The sequence below is a fragment of the Scylla paramamosain genome, chromosome 15, assembly GCF_035594125.1.
Source record: "Scylla paramamosain isolate STU-SP2022 chromosome 15, ASM3559412v1, whole genome shotgun sequence".
In the NCBI taxonomy this organism is placed as follows: Eukaryota; Metazoa; Arthropoda; class Malacostraca; order Decapoda; family Portunidae; genus Scylla; species Scylla paramamosain.
This window is the reverse complement of record NC_087165.1, coordinates 20,051,012-20,078,624: the sequence shown is the minus strand read 5'-3', so window position 1 is coordinate 20,078,624 and position 27,613 is coordinate 20,051,012. Positions and strand designations below refer to the sequence as shown.

General features: G+C 36.0%; 3 protein-coding genes across 4 annotated transcripts in view; 2 read left to right on the top strand and 1 right to left on the bottom strand.

The window, feature by feature from the left end:
• The first annotated feature begins 2,956 nt into the window (after positions 1-2,956).
• LOC135107597 (alpha-soluble NSF attachment protein-like) lies at positions 2,957-19,109 on the top strand. The gene is given in 9 exon segments (XM_064017625.1): positions 2,957-3,142; positions 3,271-3,272; positions 9,622-9,656; positions 9,658-9,820; positions 10,898-11,004; positions 15,184-15,315; positions 15,317-15,343; positions 15,766-15,939; positions 16,885-19,109. Coding segments are annotated over 9 exon segments (879 nt in total). The 5' UTR covers positions 2,957-3,050; the 3' UTR covers positions 17,032-19,109.
• A 3,450-nt stretch (positions 19,110-22,559) lies between these two features.
• On the bottom strand, positions 22,560-25,647 carry LOC135107596 (HIG1 domain family member 2A, mitochondrial-like). The gene is made up of 3 exons (XM_064017624.1): positions 25,490-25,647; positions 24,518-24,681; positions 22,560-23,765 (listed from the first exon to the last, which is right to left on the bottom strand). The coding sequence occupies exons 2-3, from the start codon at positions 24,672-24,674 to the stop codon at positions 23,608-23,610; spliced, it is 315 nt and encodes a 104-aa protein (XP_063873694.1). The 5' UTR covers positions 24,675-24,681; positions 25,490-25,647; the 3' UTR covers positions 22,560-23,607.
• Positions 25,648-27,496: 1,849 nt separating this feature from the next.
• LOC135107595 (cell adhesion molecule 4-like) overlaps positions 27,497-27,613 on the top strand; it is a 42,966-nt gene continuing 42,849 nt past the window's right edge. Inside the window, exon 1 of one of the 2 annotated variants that reach the window (XM_064017622.1) lies at positions 27,497-27,613. This exon is cut by the window's right edge and continues 252 nt beyond it. The gene's annotated coding sequence lies outside the window, so the exon portion shown is untranslated. The other variant, XM_064017623.1, reaches the window with a different exon arrangement.

The window sequence follows — 27,613 nt, the reverse complement described above, 5'->3', positions numbered from 1 at the left end:
GCAGTCTTGCTATCTTAAAAATAATTGCACTAAGAACTTGAGTGATCAGTATGCAACCAATTCCACGAAATTCCAATCGTTTTAAGAAATATGAAATGTCAGTCTCCTTCCAAAACAAGTTCGCATAATCATTATCATCATCAGCCAATATGCTTCAACTGCTGGACGAAAAGCTCTGGAATAAAACATATCACGTTATGCTGGTTAGGGTTTGGCGGGATTGTCACGTTGGAAGGTTGGAAGGGTTGCGTCCCGTACCTATTCCTTGGGTAAAGAACAGGAGATATAGCGTGAAAAGATAGTAAATAAGTAAATGCTTTCCTCATGGTAAGCTGATCATGCTGGAGAGAACATTTCGTTATCATTAATGTATTGACATGCATGGCGCAGTTCTATGGTGATAAGATCTTCTGGTATTTTTACTTATGGCCATCTTAAGGCTTTTTGTATTGAGCCAAGAAAAAAAAGCCATTCGGTATAAAATGTAAGTTAGGTGAAGCAGCAGGTCAGTCAAACCTGGAGACAGAACCTTATTTGGAAGTGAAGTCAGCATGGGCTTTAAAAGAGATGCAGAACTGAACTGGAGTGAATTGTTTATTATTGCACTGCTGCATGTCCATATTATGATGGGAAGGGGGCCGGAACCTGTATCCCCTCAGGCACGACTAAAATATAATGGGAGAGAGAGAGAGAGAGAGAGAGAGAGAGAGAGAGAGAGAGAGAGAGAGAGAGAGAGAGAGAGAGAGAGAGAGAGAGAGAGATTAATATATTTTTTTTCCAAAACCCACTTCTAAAGATAAAAAAAAAAAAAGCAAATCCCTATCAAGAGAACTCGTGTGCACAGAAAAAAAAAATAATAAAGTTGTCCATTCTGAAATGTACGCACAAGGTGTTTCAAGTATTCTTTATAATTTGTAAAGTAATCAATTGCTTTTAATGCACTAGAAGCAGAGCAAAAGTACTCTTGTTACTTCTTTTCCAACGACACTGGAGTGAATACTCTAAATGAAGGTAGCTGTCCCTAGCTTGGAATACCCTGCAGACATGCATTTAACTACATTATTTGCACAGTGCAGTATCCATCAGTCTCTCTCTCTCTCTCTCTCTCTCTCTCTCTCTCTCTCTCTCTCTCTCTCTCTCTCTCTCTCTCTCAGGATTTGTACTCTCATATCCAGAGCATGGCGGGGACGAGACACATATACGTAATTGAGAAGAGGACTTTAATATATCCATTCTCGCCCCGCTTATATCATCTTGGCAGCTATATTATTATAGGACCTCAACAGTAAGCTTCACTTTCCGTGAACAATGTAAAGCATCTCTTACCTTTAGTATATACACACATGCACTCATTCAACGCTTCATGAGTTCTTCAAGACTTTTGTTTCGGGGATTCTGTCATCTTAATCTTTGCATTTACTCTCAGCGTCATTAATTCTTACGTCAACTTCATAATCTCCGGATGAGAGATGCCCTTTGCAGAATCGTCACCTTTCGTTTCGAGGTCAAGCGGTGAGGTCTGAATTTCATATGTTCATCATGTTATATGTTTCACGCTGCCTTTTCCCCGTCCTGCTCTCACTTTCATTATCCAGAAACAATATATCACGTAATTCTTTACTTTTGCAATACTAACGCACTATATATACCTCAGCCTTCCCATTCCCACTCTTCTCATTTACTTATACTACGATGTGTTGGACTCTCTTTCCCTGGCCAGTCACAGTACATGGACACTGCAAATTTATGAGACCCTAAAACAAGACTAGTCACAACTAATTTTTAAAGTCTGGATCAATATTCGTATATTCTCTCTCTCTCTCTCTCTCTCTCTCTCTCTCTCTCTCTCTCTCTCTCTCTCTCTCTCTCTCTCTCTCTCTCTCTCTCTCTCTCTCTCTCTCTCTCTCTCTCTCTCTCTCTCTCTCTCTCTCTCTCTCTCTCTCTCCGGTGCTACAATAGGCATTATAATTATGAGAGAGAGAGAGAGAGAGAGAGAGAGAGAGAGAGAGAGAGAGAGAGAGAAAAAAATTTGTTTGTTTGGGTAAATTTATTGCGCATAAATGCCTCAAACTAATAGATTATATCATAATCAGAGAGATAGAGTATACTTTTATAGTTCATCCTGAAACCATTGACAGAAAAAGCAATTATCTTTTCAGTAACTACTGCATTTTTTCCTCTTCTCCACGTTCAGCAAGCTAGAGTTTTTTTTTTTTTATTTACAGCTCTCCACATAGATACTACTACTACACACGCAAAGGTGACAATGATTCTATCACTCTGCCCAGGTATATTAGCTATTACATTTACGGTTACCAGCCAGAGATATATCTACCTAGAGCAACACTTCAGCCATTTACATAACTACGTATGATGGTATATTGAAATAATGATGGTTCTTTTCATATATACTGTAGAATTATTATTATTTTTTATTTTTTATTTGTTTTATCTCGTCCTTGGGTACTACTTACACTTCTCCTAGCATACTACAATAACTACTACTGCTACCGCTATTATAACTATTGCGTACTGTTGTTGCTTTTTGATTAAGAGATGAGACGAATAGTAAATATTTATATAGTAAACATGCTGTACTATATATCTATAAAAAAATCTACTCAAATATGAAGATGTAGCGCACTTTCATTTTATTACACCTAATAAGTTAGGTATTTCTGCTAAACATTAGCTGTTGCTTATTTATCACATTGCAGCTAATAATGCTCACACAAACTCATTCTCATTGTAATAGGATGATGTGCAATACCTTTGTGAAAGTTACAGGGAACGCCATCTATTGAGGAGAGCAGCGGCACAATCGATTAGTCAATACACTGTATAGACAACACAAACTTATAAGTATATACAATCAAGTACCATATAGGATCTCCTGGATGGCTTAGCGAAGGAATATAAGGGGGATCTAGTAGTATTAGTCCAGGGAAGAGCAGCATAATATAAACCTGTATACTTGAGAGGCAGACGAGGAGCTGTGTCACTTGACTTGGGGAGGCGCTCACCAGAACACACTCACTACAACCTCCACCATGGCTGACGCGGAGCAGAAAGCAATGCAACTGATGGCTGAGGCCGAGAAGAAGCTCTCCTCCTCCAAGGGATTCCTCGGATCTCTTTTTGGGTAAGATTTTAGGGAGGGGCGTATTAAAGGGCTGGCTGGCTTGCTGGGGGAGAGGGTGTGCTGCTGGTAACCTGACATGCCCCTACTCTGTGGCTAGGGCAGGACATAGATGGCTGGGATTTTGATAGTGGTGTTTATGACTCTTTCTCATATTTTCTTTTCTCCTAGGTCGTGGGTTTAAGGAAGCTGCATATTGACCATATTTTAAATACCATAATAAACCCTATTTCTTTCCACCTTATCGTTAGTCATAGGTAATGTATAGTATATTGATATAACAGTGGTTGTCTTTTCCTCGTAGGTTAGCTTGTTATATGGGAAAATCATTTGGGTGAGATATAATAGGTAATACAAGAACAAGACCTATTATGCATATCATTAAGGGAATGACAGATGTCTTTTATTAATGTAGGTCACATTTACTTGAAGTTTATTGAGATAAGGTTAGGTTACAATTAAATTATGTCAGATTCAGAGATGACAATTAGGTATGTAATAATGGTTAATTAGGTAGAAAGCCCACATCCCCTTAATGATGACCCAGATTTCTTCCTAATCTTATGAATTATATATGACTCTTTGTGACCCAGAACATGGTTTTAGTTGGTTAGAGTAAGAAACCAGCATTGCCACCCAGCAGGTCAATATTTGTATGACTCAGCCTTATTGGATCCTTGTACTCAAGTGACAGTAGTTGATGCCAGCTTTTGGTGTTTAGTATTTTTATATTGTAGTGGCATGAGAAGGTCAATTAAACCAGGATAGATGCAAATCAATGATATTATGGAGTGACAGGACAGTCAGGGCTGATTAAAAAATCACTTAGACTTTGGTGATCATCTTAACTCAATTGTTAATGTATCAGACTTTTGCTAGCTTGTGTGTCTTACCAAGGGTTCAGTCACCAACAATGATCTCTCATGGCTAGTTTATTCTGCCTTCAAATCAGTTTCCTAGTGTTTCCTTGATGCTCCAAAGGAGGGAGCATGACATGATATGGCATCATCCTTTCATGTTGATTTTCTCTTTGTACTTTAATGTTTATATGCACTTCATCTGCCACATGAGTAACTTTCTTGAATTTACTCAATATAATTTACTTGCACTGAATAATGTATGTTAATGATACATACATGTACATTGTATTTGGGACAAGGAGCAAAGGTTGGCTCTTTAGCTAGAGTTAGGAATAAGCAAAAAGAAAGCCATGGATTTAATTATCTCTTCAGAAAGTGAAGTCTTCCTGGCACATAAATGTAAAGTGTACCTTTGCTTATATTAATGGTCTGTTAACCTTTTAACTTGTAATTATACTATGATACTTTTTTATTCATTTGAGTAATCCTCACTGATTTAATAAGAAAAGGGTTGTACTATTTGATCACTCTCATTACTAGTTTCAAAATTTGCATCATGTAATTTTATAGACTTTGCCATAAGAATGAAAGGGTTAAAGATAAGGTAAAGAAATGGACATAGGCTATTGGAAAGTAGTTGGTAGGATGTACTGTACATGCAGGGAGAAGTACAGTAACTTAGGGCATAGTGGCTGTGGTTTTAGAATTTAAGGTAAAGTATGCATTATGGATGGCTGGATTTTGTAATCTGTCTTGCATTAACTAAGAAAAATAGAACAAAAGTCAGAAAAGCTTCTCTGGCCCTCCCCACAGTGAAGAGTTGGCAAATTAGAGATGTCATCAAAGGTAATGAAAAAGTTTGACATGGATTCCCTAAGGAAAAAAAATGATAATAAATAAAATCTGATACCTATCTGTATATTATTGTATACATTGTGGCTTATATATAGTCTAAAGTTCACTTATCTTCATTCTTCCTTGAAAATGATTGATTTTTTGTTAAGTACTATGTATTTATATATATTGGAGAATTTAGACTAAAAGAATATTTTTCATTTCAGGTTTTTCTCGTGGGTAATGCTGTCCTTTGTACCTGTGTCATTTTATGTAAATTTATGAAGTATTGGTGTATATTTAAGATGATAGGCTTCTTTTATCAGGTAATGTACTAAACATGTGTTGGAGTTTACTAACATGAATGCTGGGTGGTGGTGACTAAAACTGCTTTCTCTTGAGATTCTTGTACTCTTGTAGTTTTTGTTGGTAACATGAAGCTTGACTTACTGCTGGATATTTTCTTTTGTTATTCATTTGGCTATATGCTGATATGAAATGTCAGAATCCCTTCAGTAGTAACACAGGAGGAATTGGTATTCATGAATATAACAATGAAACTCAGAATCACTTATATTCACAGTACAGTATATGCTGGTGATATTGGAAAAATTTAGGATGCCCATGAAGGGATCCCACATTCGTTGCCACTTAGGTAGTGAGAAAATATCTTTATGGTAATTTAATTTAACATCCATATTTTTCCTTATTGGGTTAGAGAAAAATATCTTGCAGGAGGTGTGAATTACTTTATAAAGTTATAAATGTTATGATTATTGTCACTCTAAGTAAATTGTAATAAGTTTCAGAATAGATTTTATTTTGAGCATATAGTTGCATTCATGTTATTTATAAAAGTTTGTACTCAATGTGCAAAGGTTTGAAATGTTATGTGGCTGCATATGATGTGAATACACAGGCCTTAAATATTATCTTGGAACTTGACATTTGTTATGGTCCTGACATCTAATGCACTGTTCTCCCCTTCTGGTCATGGGCTCAGTTCTTGGCTAGAGCCTCTTATGGCTAAAAATTTATATTCCCTACAGATAAATTTCTCATTATTTTTATATATTTCCCATGGCAGTCATGACATTGGTGGCAAACAGTAGATATCCCCATTAAGTAATATTTACATTGTGATGGTATAAGGCACAATATGTCTGTGGGCAGGGACTGTCCAACATTCTCACTGAACAAGTTTGGCTGTAAAGAAATGGAATTAAATGTGAGATATAAGGAAAACCAGAACATAAGAAATTGATCTAAATGTAAGGAGAAAGCCATGTAGTGGTGTAGGAGTACAAAGGCCTTAAGGATGATTTGGAACTTGGTGATTGCAGTGGCCTGCACTTACTTACTGGCCAGGGGTTCAATTCCCAGCTGTGACCTCTCATGGCTAAAAATTTATTTTGCGATCAGATCAATTTCTCAGTTATAATGAATGGCCCAACGGAGTAATTTTTCTCAGACTAAAGAAGCAATTCACTCTTTGCACAGGAAAGCATTTACTGTATGCTTCTTACAGCCACATGTTAAAGCTTTAGAGAATAGTCTTTAATAAAGGTGCCCATTAAGGTTTGAGGATAATGGTTGAGTTAGCTTAACTCCTTCATTACTATGCAGTAAGTGATGCACCAAGTCAAACTTTTTGGTAATTATGAACTCTGCCAGTGTGTTGATATAGAAAATTTATTGCATATTGGGCATACTAATCCCTTTCCTTGCTTTACTATACTAACAGATTGTTTTGATGGGGTTAGTTTTATTCAGTGTGTAATTGTTAGCCTTATGGCTGATGTCTAAGAATTATGATTAGGTTCAGTCTTCTGTTTAAATTTTCAGTTTTTGGTATACTATCCTTCTTTTGGCTGCTGTTGCTTGGGTTCACCTCAGCAGATCACTCATATTTATCTTACTCTGATGTCTGCATCATTATCTGTACACGTATTGCCCACTTGTGTTTCCTTACTTTTTTTCTTTTAGTAAACTGTGAAGTTCAAACATGGATGAAACTCTTGAGCAATGGCTCATAATCAAGGGGAAAAGTTCCAGAGGAGGTGTATTGGGACCAAAGATTGGCAGTCTTAAATCGGTGGAATATTTTTCTCGTTATTGCTTTTGAGCTTCCCAGGGTGGCACCAAATGTATTAAGCACGAGTTACCTACTACAAACAGTCATTTCATGTGTATAATATATATATATATATATATATATATATATATATATATATATATATATATATATATATATATATATATATATATATATATATATATATATATATATATATATATTTAGGTACAGCTTTGAAAGGGAAATGACATTCTAGCTTGCAGAGAAATGGATAGGTGCATGTGATAAAAAAAAAAAAAAGGTGAGAACAGTAATTCTAAAGCATGTAAATATCAGTGAAGAAAACAAACTCCAGGTGCATATGTTATGCAGGTTAATGTTTCAGGTCAGTAACATAATATTCCTAACTTGTATTTCAGCATGTCGTTTATTATTTTATTAGCTTACCTTTGGCCATCCAGTTAATACATGTTTTCTTCATTCAGTAAATTTAAAGTTAAGAGTAAGGTAAGAGTAAGAAAATAAGAATTTTGTTTTGATGCATTTGTGGTAGGCACCTTATCTTTTGACACTAAGAGATAAATTTTTATATCACTGTAAGTACCCTCATTAGTGACAGAATATGACAATGAAGCACCTGTGATAATTGTTTCTCTTATCAGTAGATTGTGTACATTGTGTGTGTGTGCGTGTGTGTGTGTGGCATAAACCTTCTTCTCTTTTGTTAGCATTATTTCAGCTGCCATTCTGAAAGAGAAATAATTTGATTCACACATCCCTTAACCTTTTCTGAGACCTCCCTTGTTTTTACAAATTTTCTGAATCTGTCATGTTAGAATAGCTATATAAGATAAAGTATGGCCCCTCCTCATTTAAGAATTTGAGAGGCATTTCATATAGTCACCAGCTGGGAGGAGGAAGATTGAGTGAGATGACACATAACACTCAAATTTTATGGAAGCTTATTTAGTAAGAATTGGGATTTGAAGTTTCCTGTGGGGCTTTTAATTAATGACAGCCAAATAAAATTCTGGTTGGAAGACCATAAATGATCATGAAGAATATGAGATTGTTGATAGAAAGATTCTGAAAAGAAATTGTTCTAATAACTGTAAAGAAATGGAGTGGAGAACATACAGGGAAGAAGTGAGACTATCAGTCTTATTGATTCCTGCTATCCCTCTTTCTTTCTGATCCTGAGAAGGAGAAAGACTGAAAAAGGCAACCAAGATGAAGGAACTGACTATTCCTTATTCAATACTGGATTTTACCAAACTAATATCATGAATTTTGAAGTACAGTGGTACCTTGGTATATGTCCTTAATCTGTTCCAGATCCTTGGACTTATACCAAACAGAACATACACCAAACAAACTTTTCCCATAAGAAATAAAGGGAAAATGATTAATCTGTTCCCATGAAAATATTCTATTGTTATTGGCATATTATACAGTACATTGATGGATTGTATAAAATCATTTCAACACTGCTTAAGACTAAAACGCATACAGTTCTAGTGCCGCTTAACACAATACACCCACTTACTATCACGCTCAAGTTGTAGATCACATCATTTGGAGCATTTTTAATGGTTATACCATGTGGTGCAAATAACAAAAAGCAAGCAATCACAAGAGTAAAAATATCCTAAATGATTGCAGTAATAAAACAGAAGTAGTGGCCTAGTCACAGAGGTGAGGCGAAGAATGCACCCCAGCTGCTGAGATGTAAATAACACCCTTGGGGCATCACTGAACACCCACGTTTTCATTTTCAGCATTTCCTTACATCATATTATGGTTGAAAAATATGATATATAGTACCCTTGCCTATAATACGGTGGTGTAAATTTTCAGGTGTACAGGTGAAGGAAATTTCAAAATTAAATCTACGGGAGGCCTCACTTTTGGCTTATAAGATGCAGGGGATTTTTTTAAGCCCATTTTTATAAAAAAAGGTGTGTCCTATATGCTGTCAAATGTGGTAAATACAAAAAAGAAATTAGATGAAATAAATGAAGGATTTAACCTCACCTTACCTTGCAGAGAAAAGTCAAGTGGTTACTAGAATGGTGCTGAAAGGGAAGGAGATGTTATTGTTTGGAAGGAGAGAGCTCTTCCCAATAAAACTTAAGGATTCTGAAATTCTAGTGTTTTCTTCGTTTGCTCTTTTCTGTCTTTTCCCTACTTGGACCTGGTTGAGGTTCACCATCCTGGCAACACTGCTGCTTGTGGGCAGTCGTGACTTTGTCTTAAGAGAGGTAAACAAGGGTAGCATGTGGTATCTTGACTCATTTTTGACCATGCAAGTTCTAGCATGTGAGTCATATTCCAAAGGTTGTATACCAAGCAAATTTTTTCACATGCGAACAGGACATATACCAAATTGGACTTATTCCAAAGTAAATGTATACCGGGGTACCACTGTAGCTGATAACTGATGTGTGATTACTTACCTACAGTGACTCAGGGAAAGTATTCATTACTGTATTTCTCTCTCTCTCTCTCTCTCTCTCTCTCTCTCATCTCTCTCCTCCTCTCTCACTCTCTCTCTCCTCCTCCTCATCTCTCTCTCTCTCTCTCTCTCTCTCTCTCTCTCTCTCTCTCTCTCTCTCTCTGACAGAAGTTCAGATTAAGTAGCATTAACTATACAATACAACTATGCCATTCAAGTATTCAAAAAGTACTTTACTGACCTGTGTTCCTTTCAGGGGGATCATCAAAGGTGGATGAAGCTATGGATCTTTAACCAACAAGCTGCCAACAAGTTCAAGATGGCCAAGAAGTGGAGTGCAGCTGCTCATGCCTTCACTGAGCTGGCTTCTCTCCATGCCAAGGCAGGGTCACGCCTTGATGCTGCCACCAACTATGTGGAGGCTGGCAATTGCTACAAGAAGACAGATCCATATGGTAAGGGGAAGCTGGACCATCAGTAGCATTTCTGAGTAGTAGGTTCCCCATTAGTAATCTAGCAGTCTGAAGTTGAATTTGCTTAGCTGGAGCATGTGGAGGAAGACAACAAAGATGAGCATCAAAGAAGAGGGAATCTAATGGCATTTTAATGAAATGATGATTTATGTGGACTGAATCTTTGTGAGCTTAGATTCAAATTTTTCTGGTTCATGCTATTGCTTTAAGAACCTACTGTTATTGTTTTATGGACTTTCCACTGCTGCTTTGGTGACATTAGTTGCAGGATTAGCTGTTGGCTGAACACTGTCTTGTTCTTTACTTTTGACTCTTCAGCTTCATCATATTCCTGATAATACTATTTAAATTGCTATGCTGTTTTCATGAATAATTGCTTTTTTGCATTTTGCTGTATATTTTTGTTATGGGAAAATCAGGACATCAAATTAAGTGATGATTATAATGATAATTATCAACTGTTACTGATTTCTAGCAACTTAGAGGGTAGCATGAATATGAGGCAAATATTCTCTAAACTAGAATTGTCACTGATCCAGCATTCCTGATGTCCAGACGATGGATAACCGGGGACAACATGCCTCTCTCTCTCTCTCTCTCTCTCTCTTCTCTCTCTCTCTCTCCCTCTCTCTCTCTCTCTCTCTCTCTCTCTCTCTCTCTCTCTCTCTCTCTCTCTCTCTCTCTCTCTCTCTCTCTCTCTCTCCTCTCTCTCTCTCTCGTCTCTCTCTCTCTCTCTCTCTCCTCTCTCTCCTCTCTCTCTCTCTCTCTCACACAGAAGTTCAGATTAAGTAGCATTATCTATACAATACAACTATGCCATACAAGTATTCAAAAAGTACTTTACTGACCTGTGTTCCTTTCAGGGGATCATCAAAGGTGGATGAAGCTATGGATCTTTACCAGGATAGGATTAGTGTTGTGTGTGATAAAACTCCTGTGGTAGTGGGACACTGGAGTAAAGAAATATATGTCACAGTGCCATAAATGTTCACTTTGAAGTTCAAGAAGGGTCATTTGTCATACTGCAAGATCATAATACATTTTGTCTTTGTTTTCCAGAGTCTGTGAACTGCTTGCTGAAAGCCATTGAGATCTACACAGACATGGGCAAGTTTGTGATGGCTGCCAAACATCACCAGTCTATTGCAGAAATTTATGAAACTGAGGTAAGTGTAAATGATGGTGTGTGTATGCATTTATCTATATGATATCTCTGATACCTTTTTCCAAGAAATTCTCCCTAGTTGATGGCCACTATAGAGGAATGTGTATTCTTATCCTTTCATCCCCTCTAATCCTCTTAGTCTCTTTCCATTCCTTTCTGTCACTTATTTCAGCACTCTAATCTCCCATTTTCATCTCCCATTTTTTTTAGGGTTATTCTCTTTCACCTTCTGCATCTTGCCAAACTCTTAATACAATAGATTCTGTTAGTCATCTTATGATATTCTTTCTTTGGTGGCCACCCAAAGGTAGTGCTTGACCTCTTCAACCATTTCATATTTTGCTTAATGAAACAAGAGTATATTCATGTTAACTGACACAGTAGTATATACTGAATCACTGCTTTTGTTGCGTCCTATGTAAAGTATTGAAATTGTAATTTATGTGAAATATTTCAATGATTTATGAGGGTCTTGTAAAACTTCGAGCAATCCCTGACAACTCTCGAGAATGTTTCAAAAGTTCCTCAAGATGGAAGTTTCCCAAAGCTTTCCGATTGTCATCTAAAGCTTCCAAACATTCTGTGTGGGTGAGTGTGTTTCCACAATATATATATTATTAAAAAAAAAAAAATTGGAATATAAAATGTTATTCCTGATCTGAATTTTATTGGTGAAAGGTTGTAATGAAGTGATACTCAGAAAACCCTTCATAATTAACTTAACCATCAGTTATACTTCCCATGGATCAAAAAACGATTGCCTCCCAATATTTGCCCAATTTCACTGGACGAGATATTAAGAAAAAAAAAAAAAAAAATCAATCTGTGTCCCAAAACTCTTCTGACCTCATGAGAAAAATATTTTTGGTCCTTAAATTCTGGTACTACAAAATTCAGCCCCATGATGTCTAGAGTTTTAAGACTTGTAATTTTTTTCCTTGTTTACCAAAGGCCTGATTAAGTGATGTTGAGAGAAGTTTTGGGACCAAACTGATGATTATTATATGAGGAGCCCTTAATGTTGTATACATATATGGATAATTTTTTTCTTAATGAGAGTCATTACAAATGTGACACTAATCTAAACTAAGTAACTAATCAACTAAATAATAGTTTAATGAAACACAAAGGAACATTACTGATTACAGTTTTAGGACTTAATAAAGGCGTCTAGTAACATTAGCTAATAGGGTATAATATGTGATGTCAGTACATGAGGCATCTCCTGTAGTCACATAACTGGCTATGATAACCTTAAATTTGAACTGATGACTTATGTTTAATACCTGAAAGAAATTTTTGTTGCTGTATGGCATGTGTTCAATAACTTCTGAAAAAAAAATGGAGAGTCAACATGAGCGGGGACGGGCAGTTGATGTTGTGATGCAGTGAATTGGTCAAAGTTGCCTTGTGTTGTGTTTTTTAAATAATTTGTATGAAATCCTTGAACCAATTTATTTCTTGTATTTATTGATAAATATATAACTCGAGATTACACTTCAGAAACTGTGTTCATCAGTATCATGAAATTAACATTGATAGGAGATCAGCATAATCCCTTCAGTTTTTAATGGATTCACTTTAGTAGAGAACCATCCTAATGAAATATTCTAGAATTTGCAAATGCAAGAGCTGCTTGAATCAGGGGGTTATGTCAAGGCATAGTATTTGTAGCTGATAACCAAATCTTAATCTTCAACTTTGACTTTCTGCTGGCTCCAATGAGTCCTGGTACCAGTGTTCAGTTATTGTAAACAAAAATTCAAGCAAAGGTTACAGTGATTAAAAATGCTTGTGTACACATGTGCCATGGCTGATTGCAAGGCAGCTGTGTGGAGAGACTGGGAGGAATACAGCAGCATGGAAGAAGTTAAAGGCTGAGTATGTTGGCAAGATGTTGTCTGGTCTAGTGAGAACAAGAACCTGATTGGCCATTTGTTTGCTTTTATGCTGATCCAAAGCAAGCTGTTTTATAGGAATGATTATTATACATATTATTTGTATTATCAATTATCATACATTTGAACCTTGGTAAATAGCAACAAAAATAAATATGCTAATTCTGTATACTAATCATATAAAACAAAAGGTGTTTTCAAGTATGCCACAAAGTTGCCTGTGATGGTCCAATATGGTCCTTTATTTAAGATGGATGAGTTTTTGAACACAGGGTTTGTGATAACAAACAGTCATACTAAATAAGTCTTAGTACCAGAGACTACACAACCTAGTTTGAGCTACTTCAGATAAAAGCAGTTTACTCATGTGCTGATATCACTTCTTGAAAAACTAAACATGAAGAATTTTGCATTTTGGTATGAGTGCCTCAGCTGTTATGTAATAAATGTTATCCATAGCTTACATCATTATTCTGGCAGTTAGTTATGTCTTCCACATTTCTCAAACTACCTATATTGGTTGGGATGATGGTTTCTGGGTTTAATAAAGAGAAATGTGAAAGACAAATAGAAATTAATGTTTCATAATGTATTAAAAATTCTTATAAATTATGGAGGGTTTCTTGTTGATTACTGCTGGGGTTTTATTCAGCTGCCACTTTATTAATGCATGTATTATGCATGGTTTATTTTAGGTGGTGGTATCTTCAAATTTCTCTCTCTCTCTCTCTCTCTCTCTCTCTCTCTCTCTCTCTCTCTCTCTCTCTCTCTCTCTCTCTCTCTCTCTCTCTCTCTCTCTCTCTCTCTCTCTCTCTCTCTCTCTCTCTCTCTCTCTCTCTCTCTGAAATTTTGAAAAATGACTGAAATTTCTATATACCTTAACTCATACAGTGTTTAATGTGTATGTATACATACCTCTTAGGGAAGTGTTTAGTACATACATATACAATTTTTGAGCCATATTATGGCCTTCAACTTTGTTTGTATATATAATACTCATAACAAAGAATATTTTGATGAGTCAAGAGTGAATGTTTTCATATACATACCAATTTTTTGGGCACGGAGTTATTATAGACAATATTTGACTGCTTTTTTTTTTTTTTTTCTTTTTTTGATGCTCATGTCAACATGCATATAATATCAAAGCAATAAGACGAAATCAAAACCTATGGTATTAAAGAGGGATAAAGTTTTTTTTTATAAATGTTGTGGAGTTGGCTACACAGGGCAGGCTGCTGTGTTTCCCCAAATATCATAACATAAGAAAGTAAGTTTTTTCCTTTTACGAAATAGGCATAAGAAATAGCAAATGAGACTTCAGTAATCGGAAAGGAAAATTGAAAGTTGTAAAATTCATAGTATATTCTGTTCTTTGAGAACTGCAGGTGTAGTATCCATGGCCTTGAGATGTGGGGTATTGCCAGATGTGCATCCAACCATTTTCTTGAATGTGCAATTCTTGTTTATTTATAGGTATCTGTAATGTAAAGAAGCACTTATTTATTACTTACAATATAGGATTTTGGAAAGTGTATGTAAAAGTAAGAATAAAAGCTTTAAAAAATATATAAAAATAAAATTCCGCATCCCTAGTCTGATATCATGAGGTCTGAGAAGGGAAACAATCCAAGAATCAAAATTGTATGGTAGCCACACTTCCATTCCTGGCATGGAAATAATATATATGTGGAACGATACGTTATTTTTCTCATTTTATGGGATAAATAAAAAAAAGCATACAAAGAAAATGCAACCTGGCAAGACCCCAATCTCTAAAAAAGCACAACACTGTATGGGTTAAAGTGATAAAATAGTGACGTGCTTGTAGTTTTGAAGCTATTTTCAATATTCTATGAGAAAATGCCCAGGTAAAGTATTATGTATAGATTTTCTTTGTAATTGCCTAACTTCTGGGAAATTTTTTGGAGCCTTTTTGTTTGCTTTGAATACCTATTTAACTAGTCTCACTTCTGTGTATTCTTATTAAGGTGAAGGAGTGAATGAGATAAACATTACTTGAAAATCCCTAATGATGGTGGCATTATAATCCTTTGACTGCTGTGGTATCTTCTTAAGCTAGGCAAAATAGTTTAGAATGTAACTTTAAAAGACACCATTGACAGCTGAAGTAGTTATTGAGGAGTTCAAACCTTTCAGTATCTGTAGGTTTGTTTTGTTCATTTAAATCACATAGGAATACTTATATAATGGGTATCATTAACAGTCAAAGGGTTACTGAATCATTTAGTATTGTTAGATGATAATATTTTTTCATGCAGGTTGCTGACATTGAGAAAGCCATCCAGCACTTTGAGCAAGCCTCTGATTACTTCCGTGGTGAGGAGAACAACTCATCATCAAACAAGTGTCTCCTTAAGGTGGCTATGTATGCAGCTCAAATGGAGAACTATGAGGAAAGCGATACAGATCTATGAGCAGGTGGGTGGTTCTCTGGGGCTATTTTTGTCTTACCTGTGTTAATCTTTTTTCTGGGAGTTTTGGTTAAGTGGATGGGTATGGCAGAAGTCTCTTCTTGGATTTATCCTTGGATAACTAGGACTCTTGTAAGTGGTATATGTGGTAGAAATGCATTAATATTAAGAGGTATATGAGTAATTAGGACAGTTAAAATGACTATAACATTGTGAATCATGTAGAGAAAGTTTAATGGTAGATTTTTGCAGTTTGTTTTTAATGTTGCTCTCATATGACTGGTTGGGGTGATACAGTAGTTTATTAATTTTGTAATTTCAGTTGAAGTTTAAAGTTTCTTAATGAATAGATGATTATCAGGAACTGAATGTTTCCTCTTCCTTCAGTTGCTGCTCTGGTGAGTTGTTTACAATTAAGTGTTTCCACAGGTGGCTACCAGTTCCTTGGAAAGCTCATTACTGAAGTACAGTGCTAAGGAGTACATGTTCCGTGCCACACTCTGTCACCTGTGTGTGGACTTGACTAATGCAAAGATTGCCGTGGAGAAGTATGAAGAGATGTACCCAGCCTTCCAAGATTCTCGGGAGTGTAAGCTACTAAAGGTGAGGCCCTTTTTTGTTGATTTGTATAGTAGTTTATAATAAATAGAAAATCTGTTAAGAAATTTTGAAATGTTTTTTTCATGTACTTTAATACTTCTGTGAGGTACTCGGTATAACTGCCATGTGATATTTTGTTTTTGTATGTAGGACTTGTCCTACATACATATTTCCATGTTATGGTTTACTAACAATTGGAATCCAGCATATCCTGGGTGATGAAAACAATTCTGGATTCACAAGCTGAATTTTGAAATGCCCTGTAGATTTTTTTGACCTCAAGGGACCTAAACATATTTGGCTCATTGTTGGATATTGATTTCTGTTATTACACATGAGATAATGGCATGTAGTAGCCCTTTAGTTTGTGGACAAAGGTTCATGCAATAGTAGGACTGAATATATCTTATTCTTTATTGATAAAACTTTCACTAGGACTGCATCTGAGATACAAAAATGATGCTAATATAATGTGAATTGTGAACAACACACAGAAAATGTAAGACAGATAAGATACACTCAGTATTCCTCACAATGAGTTACTTTGTGAGCAATAAATTTAGAGTGAAGAAAATAGAAGAGAGACAAAGTGATGGCTGCATGCAGTGTGGGATTGATCTAGCTTTCTAAATTTAAGCCCTTGCTGTTCAGAAAGACATTGAACAGTTTCTTATTTGTAAATATTTTGATCTCTTAGTTAGAGTATTTTCAAAAGCCACAGAGACCATTAGTCAAGTTCTTGTGGGGTTTTCCTATAAGTAAGTGATGCAGTTAAATATCACTAGAATTATACAGTTACTCTTGAAAACTCCAATTACATCTTCTGGAACCTGTTAAAAGTAATCAAGATAAAATGCCAAAATGTTTAAGAATATGGGCCATAGTTCCAAGGTATTGAGATTTGATGAAACTCTTTCACTTCTTGAATACAACTTTGTACTATTACAGGCTCTTATGACCCACCTGGAGGAGCAAAACGTGGATGCATTCACAGACACTGTAAAAGATTATGATTCAATCTCTCGACTTGACCAGTGGTACACAACTATGCTGCTGAGGATCAAGAAGACCATCAATGCTGAGGATATTTGTTAAGGATTTCTCAAGGAAGCTTAAAGGAAAAACAGGACCAGCAGTGAACAAGGAAGCAATAACTAGTGTCTCACTGGGTGTGAAGAAAGGCTTAGATCACTCATTGAAGAACTTGCAATCTGTGTAGCTAGTATGGCTGCTAGCATCAAATTAACAAGTTAATAGCATTGCAGTTTTAATATTTTTAGATCTTTGTTGTTGCTAAGCCTTTTAAAGAATCATCATTATCCCTAACCCTAAGGTGACCCAAGTTGTAGGGCTGATGTGCAGTATGGATGATGAAGGTGTTGAGGTTGCCAAGCGATATAAAGTATTATATCCACTATAATGATTGTGTTCTTACATTGGGGACTACTAGTGATTGCAAATGGATGTTTCAGCTTCACACTGAAACTGTACTCACAAATAAGAAGTCATTTTATAGGACTCATAAATGCTAATATATTGCATAATGGAGGGTGAAAACAGAAACCAATATGGATTATGTCTATCCTTATTTTATAAGGAACTTATCTTACCTATGTTAATTTTGTATTGGTCCAGTAAGTTTTAATGAGAATATTGAACTATTGATCTCAAGCAGTAGTTCAGTAGTGTGCTAAATAAGATGGATTCTCTTGGTACATTTTATAGTTCTGATGATTTACAATCTAGCATAAACCTGTTATCATCATGTTAACAAAACAAAACAAAAAAAACAGAGAAAAAGGACCCACCTTTTGTATTGAAATGTTTAGTCTTTCTTAAGCAAGTACTTTCCATGCCATATTTTTAGAACTACAAAGCATATGTGAATTATTGTTAGAAATGTTATTGCTAGGTGTTAGTGGAGGTGGTGGTGTTCTGTTTATAGAAGTGGAGTGAGACATTTGATCACAACCTGGAAGCCTTCTGGTCCATTTCTGGACAGCCATGTGTACTGTTGAATTTTGACCTTAAGTGCATATGATCATTAATTTCTTCATTTATCTGATGAGTCATTGATACTTTCATGATTTATATGAGGTGGTGTTTTTTCTTTTCAGTACTTCATTATTATTATTATTATTATTATTATTATTATTATTATTATTATTATTATTATTATTATTATTATTATTATTATTACTACTGTTACTTATTATTGGTGAAAAGTTACATATGTGAATTCTGTTGTCTAATTTTAGGAATATTGTTCCATTTGCTTCAGGTAAATTTTTTGCAGTTATATAATGTACACAACATGTTTTGTATTATACTGAAGTGAGCAATGGGCAATTGCCTAATGCTCAAATTTACTTTAGGTATGTGTTACTGGTAAATATAACTGTATATACAGATGCACTTCGATTGCAGTAATGGTCGGGTATATATTTTTTATTGACACAGAATAACATACAATATTTTTTTTTTTATTTGTAAATCCCAATAACATCCCTCAATTTCTATTTTCATAATTGACACATTACCTTATTAATATAGGTTTTATTTTATGTTACATGTCAGTGCAAAAAAAAACAAACATATTTCCTGATAAGATCCAAAGTAAGTTTTTTGTCAAGGAGAGTTTCATGTGAGTTTTTTTAATCCACCAAGATAAAGCATTTGTGATAGTAATCAGTAAATTCTATAGAGTTGTCTATACTGTGTCATTCTCTCAATCTTTCAGTGCATATATTAACTGCTTTTCATTGATATTGATCTTATAAATGTATGTTTTGTAAATATTCAGCTGCTAGACAGTGGGATATGTAGATGAAGCTGAGGCATTCTTGTTGAGCTCCATTTTAATGAAATGTTGTGTCCTGATGTATGAATCACATACATCTTTAAGTCCACAATACCACTCTACTCTTCCTATGGTGTTATCATTTGATTTATTGCTCATTGGATTTATTCTTTATTCATAGACAATAATTTGTGTGCTTTCAGTATTGATTTCTTAAAATCTGAGAAACAAGAAACTGCCTCACATGGCATTGCAAGAGTTATATATTTTTTTTGTTGTCAAAACTAAGAAATATAGATTTGCTTTGTTAAGTATTTTGATGTAATTTGCATGCATGTTACATAGAAAATCTAATTAAATTATATGCACATTGTTGCTTATTTTGAAATCCTAATTTGCAAACAAGACTTGCTGTTTAGAAGTGTAAATATAAAAACGTAAAAGACCAAAATTCCAAGGTTTTTTCAGAAATGATAGGTGCAAAGTGTGTTAAGGGAATACTTGCTTAAGCATATCAGTTGGATACATTTTTCTTGTTTGACTATAGATTGCTTTGTCTGTTCATGAACTAAAAAGTATACTACATACATTTCACCTCTTGACCATTGAACATGGGTCATGGCTGAGGTTTAGGCTTATAAACTAAACTCTAAAGGGAAATTAATTAGGTTCATTATTATTATGCTTGTGAACCATCTTCCATCATTGTGGTTTTCTGTGAAAAGAAGTGTGGGCTTGCTTGTGGTAAAGGAACATTGTGTCACAGAGTAGCAGTGTTGTGTTCGGCCAATGTAAGACTGACTTGCTTGGTTCTAGTTTTGAAAAGAAGTTTTCAGACAGAACTATTTTAGAAATACAGTGTGAGTGAAGAGTCTATGAAAAGGCACTATTCTTGTTTCAAACATTTCCATCAAATTGTCAGATCTAACTCATTTCTTTAGGTCATTCTTAATGTCAATTTACTTGCACAAGAAATGGACTCAAATTTTAAAGAAGAGCCAAATAAAATTCTTTGGTAGTTAAAACACACACATACACATTAGCTCAGTGGTAACGTCCATGCCTGTCACTTGGCAGGCTGAGGTTTGTACCCTGCTCAGGTCACAAAAGTTTTCACTGGTGAATGAGCACTTACTGTCCTCATTAAACCAAGGAATTGGACATATTGTTTGTGAAAGATCTCAGCTTTATTTACTGATGGATTTTATGAGTTCTAGGCTCTCTCAAGGAAGAAAATGGTGTCAACCATGAGTCTAACATATACCTAATTCTCAGGACCATGGATAAATTTACAGGTAAACAGGACTGCTGGCCTTCTAGGTGAATATGCTGACAGCATAAAAGGAGACTGGCCCATATTGTCTTTTCCCAGCCAGGGATTTGAACCCTTTAACTCTTAGTTGGGAAGTTAGTTGCAAGAATATTTAAGGAATTTTGCACAACCTTGCCTCACTTACCCTTGTTCGTGTATCCTCCTGCCTTAATCATGAAACAGGATCACTGCATTCAAGAAACATTTTGGATTATTAATATTTTAGTCATTGATCTAACTGTTCATGTCTGATTTACACAACCTCTTTATCATAAGATCTGTCCAATACAAATTCTGCATGACATAGTTTCTATTTTTTTCTTTTTTGTGAGATATGGTTTGCAAGCTAAATAATCACAAGATTCTTGAGTTACAGCCATATCTTGTCTAGGTTTCTATATGGTAGTAATAATGGCACTAATGAAACAGTGTCTCCTATACAAGGAATAAAACTGTATTGTGGTGACTGGCATTATTCAAAACAAAAAGTTTTAATTTTTCTTTCAAAATTTCATCTTTACATTGAGTAACATTGCATCAAAGGAAGCAAAAGTAGGTTGCTATATATATGAAAGTGGAATTTGAGGAGAAATAATTGAATACATTTATCAGTCATCATTTTTTATTTATAGAAAGAATCAAAGTATAGCAGAAATCCATAACATGATTTCTGTTTCATGGCATTTATTGTTAAAGCATATGTTTAGAGTTACTAGAAGTGTATTGCAGCATAAATACCAGCAGTTTTATTGGCTAGTAATATCTAGCCCAGCTCTTAGCTCAATATCATGTGATTTCCCCTATTAACTAATGTGTTGAAGTGTATGACTGAATATTACCTGACATGTCAAGGTATATTATGGGTATACATGAATGATAGTGTGCTCTGATCAAAACTCCCACTATGAAACAGTCTTGTTGTCGCTAGATAAGGATTATTCTTGTCTTTTCCAAAAATACATAGTTTAGCAAAATCTAGTGTTAGCTATTATTTTTTTTCATTCTATTTTGTTGGAAATGTAGTGATGGAAATCTTGTCAACATTTTTTTCTAGTTACTGTACTTATTTCTAGTTACTGTGCATTATGTATTTGTGCATTTTCTATATGAATAATTTCTTTATTCTAAAACTATGAGTATCAAAATAAATTAATAAATGTTGGAATCCATGATTTTTTTAGCATGTTTTACTATAATGCTAGTGAGAATACAGTGTGTGTGCTCTTGACTTCCTAATATCTTGCTAACATTATCAAGGTAAAGGGAAGGGCAGTTCGTGGTCACAGGAAATAAAAAAAAAAAAATGCAAGCATTACTGAAATCATAAGATTAAAGGAAAGTCATTATTTGTTCATGTTTGGTAATAATAACAGACTAATTTATAAGCTCAAAGGATTTCAGAAACCAGCCAATCAAGACATTATTAACCAGCTGACTTATATTCCACTACTTATACCTAACTAGTCAACATTTTATTCATTAATCTTAGTTGGTTAATATGACTAGTAATGGCTTGATATTATAATAGTAGCAAATTGCTTTACTTGGTATGGACTCATCGTCATCTTTTTATTCAATGTCATTATTTTTCTTTGTTAAATGGCTTATGACTTTCTTAAGCTTTAGTAATCAGTGATAATCTCTTCATAGATGTTTGTTCTTCTTATGTCTCCCACTGGACACCATATCCAGATCTTTCAAAGTCTTCCTACTGGTCTCCTTCCAAATACTATCTCCACATCCAGTGCTGTTCTTGAGCATATGGCACTCTTCCCTCCTCCTGACATTAGCATATGGTGCTCCTTCTTCCTACTGACATAAGCATATGGCTCTCCTGCCCCTTGACATGAGTTTATGGCTGTCCTCCCTCTTGACATGAGCATATGGCACTTTTCCCTCCTCCTGACATGAGCATATGGCTCTAATCCTGACATGAGCATATGGCACTCTTTCTTCCTCCTGACATGAACATATGGCACTCTTTCCTCCTCCTGACATGAGCATATGGCACTCTTCCCTTCTCCTGACATGAGTATATGGCTCTCCTCCCTCCTCCTGACATGAGCATATGGCACTCTTCTTTCCTCCTGACATGAGCATATGGCTCTCCTCCTTTCTGACATGAGCATATGGCTCTCCTCCCTCTGGACATGAGCATATGGCTCTCCTCCATCCTCCTGATGTGTCCATACCTCCTCAGCACATTCATGACATCCACTATTCCACACCTCATCACCTTCAGTGCTATTTGTTACTTATTTTCATGCTCACTGTCTTTCAGCTTTCTTCAGCAGAACATAGGTAAATCCATGGGACAAGTACTACCACCTAAGGATATGTAATTTCATGATATTGTCAGGGTATACTCACTTGACTTGCAGTCTTCTTTGTTATAAAGACAGGGAACAAAAACATTTTTTTGGATATTCCATTTAATTCATTTTGTAATATACATATAGAAAGAAAGCATTAATTACAATGGTGTATGCACATACATGCATAAGGTATGAGTGTGTGTGTGTGTGTGTGTGTGTGTGTGTGTGTGTGATATTTTGCTTGTTATCAAGCAAGTAGATGTTTGACACTGGTGCCCTGAGATAAAGACAGATCATATCAGCTATCATTGATTAAAAATGCTAACAGGTGGAAGTATTGTCCCATATTTTTCTTGAATCTTATGCCATTGGAGAGAGAGAGAGAGAGAGAGAGAGAGAGAGAGAGAGAGAGAGAGAGAGAGAGAGAGAGAGAGAGAGAGAGAGAGAGAGAGAGAGAGAGAGAGAGAGAGAGAGAGAGAGAGAGAGAGAGAGAGAGAGAGGAGAGAGAGAGAGAGAGAGAGAGAGAGAGAGAGAGAGAGAGCAGCCTACTCATAATGTTACTCTCAAAGAGAAACACAAAACCCAAGAGAGATGACCAATTTGGTTTCTGAGTTGTTTTGATGCTTTTCTTTTGAAACAGTTCAAGTCACTGAAAAAGGGAAAAAAAGAGAAACAGGGAAATGCAGAGTTTACCAGTGAAAGGAATGAAAAAGACAAGATAATGGTTAATGCTTGCATTACTAAGATGGACATAATAGGATTGAGAGTATGTAGAAAGTTGTACAATGAGATCATTTGAAGAAGGAAGGCATGCAGTTTGCAAATTCAAAAGAGTGGTAACCATGGAAATAACAGAAGAGGGAGAAAGATGGACTGCAGTGGTGTGAGAGAATTAAGATGTATTAAATCAATGATTGCAAGCAACACCATGTTTGAAGAGCATTTAGATAAGCATCTATCTCAGGACATCAAATATTATTCAGATTTATCTTAAAACACTAATAAATTAATGCAAAATTAGGATTCTGCCCTATATATACTGAGTTACAACAAATATATTTCTTTTCAATCTTTTGCATTCACCTTGTATATCTAAATTTGTAATTTTTGTTGGAGGAAAACGTATCTTGAAGAAGGTACAAAACTGAAAAATACAAGTGACCATTGTCATTTACTACAGAAAGAGTCAATCTTGCGATATTCTCAGATCACTTACACTCAAGGAGATAATGTCTTCTGTTGCTTCAAGACATGGATGTCTTTGCAATACCCAACATGAGAGCAGCCACAGTAAATCCCTGAGCCACCACTCTCAATCTCATCATGTTTTGTGATGTGCCACGCTTCCCAGTGCTGAAGCTGTACAGCCCGTAAATCAGTGCAACCGTTGTTAAGCCACAACCTGAAAGTCATTTACAGTACAGAATACTATACAAGTACTTGTACAATCAATGGCCACAAGTCAAGTAACCTGCAACACTCATTTCTATGTTGCTGAATCATTTTCTGTAATATGGGTCCCCTGATCGGGTGACAGACTATCAGTTGTCAGGTTTTATAAGAGATTGTCAGCAGATCAGAGGAGCTATAGTTGAGGAAAAATGTGGGAGTGAGTGGAACAGGTTAATTGACTTCTGACATGATTGTACCAGTGTAACTGAAGATGAAAATGCAGTAGATGCTATGCTATCCAATTACATAAATTCCTAGATGCTCAGTTTCTTATAACCCTCACCCAATGTCATGTATCCATACACTGGAGAAGTCTATGCATCTCTCTCTCTCTCTCTCTCTCTCAAGACTGAACTAGTTATACATTGGGAAAGGATAATTTGAAACAGTTTTGATAACAATCAATCCTTTAACTGATAAAGACCTTATAACATTTGTTACTTCATAACAGTTTACTGTGCAAAAAAAAAAAAAATAAATAAAAATAAAAATAAATAAATAAAAAAATAAAATAAATAAAATAAATAAAATAATAAAAAAAAATAAATAAATAAAGGGACTGAAAGATTTTACTCAACTATTCCTTTTCCTTTAAGTGGCATCTTTCAAAATTATTCTCTGAGCTTGTATGAGACCTTTCTAATATGTCTGAGGAAAAGTCACTGAAGTCACTGAATGGAGAGAAGAACTTTTTACACTCACCAACTGGCACAAATGGATTTTCATGGAATTTTCGGTAGAATTTTGAGGATGATGTTTCAACTTTCAATACTTGTTCTGAGTTGAGGTCATTCTTGAGAGTAATCCAGTCCAGCTCTGTAAATTCCTTGGGTTCTTTGCTTTGTCCTTGCTCTGCCATCTTGTCACTAGAAAGTCATGGGGTACATTAATACACTGGCAGCCATCCCAAAATATGAGCAGACCCTGTTGAAAGATAACAGTGTTACAGAAGAGCTTGAAGTGTTAGTGTAATTTGCCAAACAAAAGGGTGTTAGTTTAAACAGAATGGTAATTGATGTGGTAAACCTTGCTATGTCAATTTGGTCAACTCAACTAACAAAAAAAAAAAAAAAAAAAAATGAATGCAGTTTTGTACAACACATGATAGATAAGCATGGTACAGTTGTTCCAGTGTATTTAATCTTCCTACACTCCACTTTTCTGCCAGGTGTGTTAAGTTTGGATATTTTGTCAAAACAACTGATAAAATGCCTTACATTTTCATGAAGGTATTCTAGCTGGAACTACAAATTTACCAACTACTGAGCAAAGCTCTAATTTTGTGCTGATAAAAGAGAGAGAGAGAGAGAGAGAGAGAGAGAGAGAGAGAGAGAGAGAGAGAGAGAGAGAGAGAGAGAGAGAGAGAGAGAGAGAGAGAGAGAGAGAGAGAGAGAGAGAGAGAGAGATCCACCACACATCAGGGAAGCAATTACGGGCAGACTGACACCAACTGTATCACTAGAATCCAGAATCAGCTGATCTATTACAACTCAAGTGAACCTCTTTTAGAGTATTAGAGGCGGCAACTTGTTTTCCTACTTACTGCTCACAATCTGTAATATATAATTATAGCACTTCATGAATGTTCCAAATGATATATTTTCTTACAACTCGGTCCTCATATGTTTAATAGTGAATGGCATATTATTTGAACCTTTACCTATCTTGACTTACGTAAACACACGGTGCCAGACACAGACTGACTGTGTTATGTATGTGTGTGTGTGTGTGTGTTGACTAACTCGCTTCGTTCAACAGGCTCACTAATAATGGGAGCGAGATTTCGTTTAACAAAGTTAAGTTTGTTGCTCCACACAAACCTGTACGAGTAAATATCCTGTGTATGTATAAAAAAAGGGAACAAACTTAGGTAGTGAGTATTCAGTGTGCGTCGACAGACTGGCCACGCTTTTGACAGGACACGGATTTCTTGACATTAAGCTATTATGTGTTTGTGTATATATATATATATATATATATATATATATATATATATATATATATATATATATATATATATATATATATATATATATATATATATATATATATATATATATATATATATATATATATATATATATATATGCGGAGGAGTCACGCGATGCTCTAAAGATTTCAGAATAATGGTGGGGCAAGATAAGGAAAGCGAAGGCACTTGACACTTAAGACACGAGACATTGGCGTGTATCCTCTCAATAACTGGGGATAGACTGAATTCAGTCAGATTGTTAACTATTTTTGTAGAGGCAGGACAACCAAGAATATACCTCGTTACCTGGTTCTGAAATTTTTTCAGGGGCTGTCCAGGGGTTGTCCTAAAAAAGCTGACAGAGTAGGAGAGAGGTAGCCTATAACTGACCGTATAAAGGTAATGTAGAGGGTTCTGGCCATTGGAATAGAGATTCCAGCCGTGTTATTCATTAACCACTTAAAAGGGGTGATGCGCTGCTGCGGCCGATGTAGATCACTGACGAGGGGATGAGCGCGTTGCCGGGCAAGTATGGCTGCTGTGACGCGCACAGGTGCTCCGAGGTAGGAGTATTGTGCACACAATGGGATGACACTATTGCCTGCAGTAAAGACAGGAAGTGTTCTAGGATTCCTGGGAGAGAAGATGCGACTCGTTTCAGGGAGAGGATGAGGAAGCACTGAAGGCCTGCAGGTGAGTGGGAATGAACACAGATGTCATCAGCATAACAGGTAATGCTGGTCCCTGGAAAATCAGGAAGCAGAGTGAATAAGTGGTACATGAATATGTTGAGGAGAAAGGGACTTAATCCATATTCTTGCACATTTTGTTGTATCATATGGACTATTTTCAAAGACCATAGAGATGAATAGGCGTACTTTAATTTTTCTTATATGGATAATGCAGGTCATTGTTAAAGTGTCATTATAATCATGAAAACTCCCTTGAAAACCAGAATAACTTTCACTAGGGTCTTTTAATAGTTGTTGAGATAAGATGCCGAAACCTTTAAGAATACGGGCATTGATCTCTCCCATCGTGCCAGAAGTATGCTACGTATCACGATCGTTAAGCACTTCCTTAGTAAAGTAGACACGGTAAGATATATTTACGGGAACCTCAGCCACTGTAGTATCTTTATCGCTTTTCATTGACACTGCTTCTGCCCAACGCGTGACTTATGCCAAAGATCTGGTATGGGGATTTACTTTGCTTTGTCTATTGGAGTGAGGGGCGGCGAGTGGTTGTAAATTGTGTTTGATGGAGTGAGTAGCTTAGTGAATGAATGGATGGATGAGTGAATGAATGAATGACTGGATGGGTGGATGTGTGAATGGATGAGAGGATGAACGCATGAATGGGTGACTGGATGGCAGCTGGATGAATGTATGAGTAACTTGGGGGATGTGTCGATGAATGAATGAGTGGGTGGGTTAGTTGTTTCTTGTTGTCTCTGCATAATTATTATAGTTGTTTTTATCATCACCATTAATAGTTTCGATTTTGCCTCTATTAATGTGTCTGTCTCCGTGTATTTACTCTCTCTCTCTCTCTCTCTCTCTCTCTCTCTCTCTCTCTCTCTCTCTCTCTCTCTCTCTCTCTCTCTCTCTCTCTCTCAGCACTGAATTCCCTACACCAGGTACTGAGTATTGCCACGAGCACCCTCAATTTCCAGCATGACAACGAAGGTGGTCGGCGCGGTGGCCTCAGCTGGCAGTCTGGCAGACTGGCACAATCACGTTAGTTGGCGCTTCGCTTCTGGTTGGAGAGGAGCGAGAGGAGTCCCGCGCGGCGCCTGGCCCAAAGGGACTGGCGGGGAAGTCAGA